The 2,783-nt window shown below is 38.8% G+C and overlaps 1 protein-coding gene across 1 annotated transcript; it reads right to left on the reverse strand.

The window, feature by feature from the left end:
- Positions 1-459: 459 nt before the first annotated feature.
- On the reverse strand, positions 460-1,395 carry LOC126410317 (uncharacterized). Its single transcript, XM_050079245.1, has 2 exons — positions 804-1,395; positions 460-567 (listed from the first exon to the last, which is right to left on the reverse strand). The coding sequence occupies exons 1-2, from the start codon at positions 1,213-1,215 to the stop codon at positions 539-541; spliced, it is 441 nt and encodes a 146-aa protein (XP_049935202.1). The 5' UTR covers positions 1,216-1,395; the 3' UTR covers positions 460-538.
- Between the last annotated feature and the right edge of the window lie 1,388 nt (positions 1,396-2,783).

Below are 2,783 nucleotides of genomic sequence, written 5' to 3' on the forward strand. Positions count from 1 at the left end.
GGATGAAAATTTAGTTTGAATCATGGCATAGAAGTTTCGAAATATGTGAGGTACTTCTGATTTGTGTTTCATGAAGTAAATCCAGGTGAAACGTGAGTAAGAGTCAATGAATAAGACATAATATCTTGACCCAGACATGGAATCAATAGGGGCTGGCCCCCATACATCAGAAAAAATAGTTTCAAAAGGTTTGGAAGCCCTTTGATTTATATTATGGAAAGGTAAAACATGACTCTTACAAAGTCCACAACTTGAACATTTTTTGACACTTGAAGTAAGAGGTAAACTTGATCTTGGAATGAGACTATCTGTGACAAGTTTTTCAATGAAATGTCGACCACAGTGTCCTAGCCGACTATGCCACAAATCAGACTCCAAAAATTGGTTAGGGCCCCTTACTTTTGATTGAAAATGGCAAGAACTTGGCACTGATGACGCATTATGAGAAAGAGAAAATGTCTTCAATCCTATATCAAAAGTGGATGAATCCTTGGGTAGACATTCCTTGAGGACGTACATATTCCCTTGACGCTCCCCTCTAGCGAACATTTTCTTCGTTTGGAGGTCCTTGACATAGACAGAAGAAGGTGTGAATTCAACAGAAGAGCTTGTATCATCAATGAGTTTAGAAATGGATATGATGTTCTTTTTGATATTGGGAGCAAGAACAACATTAGACAGTGATAGAGACGAGGATGACAATGGAATATGTGCATTTCCAATATGTGTAATAGGATGAGATTTTCCATCACCTGTTATAATGCAACTTCTACCGTAATGAGGGGATAAGTTAGTCAATTTACCTGCATTTCCTGTCACATGGGTAGCTGCACCTGAATCCAAGAACCATTCTCCCTGCTCATTTTGCTTTATAGTCATCTTTGAGAATGCGGCCATCAATAGCTGTTGCATATCTTCAGCGGTGGATTTAGAACTTTGTCCTCCTTGTTTATAATCATGTCTTACTCCTTTGTTTTTATTTTGAGGATTAAACCAACATTGTGCCTTCATGTGTCCTTTCTTGTTGCACTGAAAACAAATTGGTATTTTTCTTGAAGTATCCAAAGGAGAAATACCTTGGTTATGTGGTGTTGGTAGAATGCCACGACCACCATGGTTGGTGTTCCCATGGCTCTTACCAAACTTTACATTCATAGCCAACACATTTTGGGAGTTCCCTTGATCAGTCCTTTCAATGACTCTTTTCATATTCATTTCATGTTGGAGAAGTTTACCTTGTAGTTCGTTGAAGGAAGGCAGAACAGGAAGGACCTCAAGAGCTGTAATAAAAGCATGATAATCATGCCCAAGTCCATTCAAGGTTTGCTGCACCTTTTCCTTATCAGAAATGTTATTCCCTGAGGCAGCAAGTTGGTCTGCGACGGCCTTAATACGCCCCAAATAATCCATGATAGACGTTGAACCTTTGCTCAAATTCTGAAATTCTTTCTTTAAGTACATAATTCGAGCTTCTGATATTTGGGAAAAGGTATCAGCAAGGGTTTCCCATAATTCTTCTGCAGTACAATCATCAGAAACTGAAAGTAACACTTGTTGAGATAAAGTGGACAAAATATACGCAACCAGACTTTGATCACGTCTCATCCACATAGCATGTTCAGGATTGTTGTCTTCATGAACAGCAATAACTTCTCCTGCCTCATTTTTTATTTCCTGTAAGACGGATATTGGTGGAGCCTTTGTTGAACCATCGAGATGTCCAAAGAGGCCTTGACTTCTTATGAAAGGCATGATTTGCCTTTTCCAGATCAGATAATTCTCATGGTTGAGTTTTTCGGTAATAAGGTGAGGAAGAAAACTTGAGGACATGCCAGAATGCGAAAGGTTTTCCATGACAGCAGAAAAGAATGGTATATAGGTAGAAGATGAGAGGGAAAGAAGACACGATATAACAAGATGTGTCCTTGGTAAGCAAGAAGAAAAAGGAACAAGAATTGCGCAAGAGAAAAGTAAATTCAGGATAGAGACAAGATGAGAAAAGAGTTCTAACCAGATCAGACCTGTTTGGGCATTTCGTTTGGTAGAGATAACGTAACCTGGCGCTCTGATACCATGATAGAAATGTAGCACCAATATCTGTAACCCGAAAACAGCACTCAAGCAGGAAGATAGAGAGAGAGAGAGAGAGAGAGAGAGAGAGAGTGAATGAAAACAAGAAGAAACTGAGGAGAAGAAGCCGTAGCCAAAATGGTTTGCACGGCCTCTATTTATAATCTCATTTTCAGAATTCTAAGAGTCTCCAATCGTAGAATCCTAGGAGATTTCACAAGCTCCAAGGACATTAATTACATCATAGAAACCTAAGAGACTTCACATATTACAAGGATATTAACTACAACATAGAATCCTAGGAGACTTCCCATATAACAAGGATATTAACTATAACATAGAATCCTAGGAGACTCTTCACATGTTACAAGGACATTAAATATTTTAACACATTCTACAAGGAGGTGGAATCCTAAGAGACTCCTCTTCAACGTGCTGGTGAAGGATTTATATTTTAACACAAATGACCAATCGATGGTCAAAATTTATGCACCTTGTTGGGACTGAATCTTGTTGCAACAAGTTCAAAGAAACAGCAAGTTGTTTCTCAGTCTAGCAAAGAGGCCAACCAAATGTCATGCAGTGCCAACATAATAGACGCTGCAACGTGGTAGACATATTTCTAGTTGACCTTGGAACAAGAACAAATCCACCATCCATATGTGAGTACAACTTATTTAGCAGCCATTCCAACTTTTTCATAATAGAAGCCA

The sequence above is a fragment of the Nymphaea colorata genome, chromosome 8 (genome assembly GCF_008831285.2).
Source record: "Nymphaea colorata isolate Beijing-Zhang1983 chromosome 8, ASM883128v2, whole genome shotgun sequence".
NCBI classification, from domain to species: domain Eukaryota; kingdom Viridiplantae; phylum Streptophyta; class Magnoliopsida; order Nymphaeales; family Nymphaeaceae; genus Nymphaea; species Nymphaea colorata.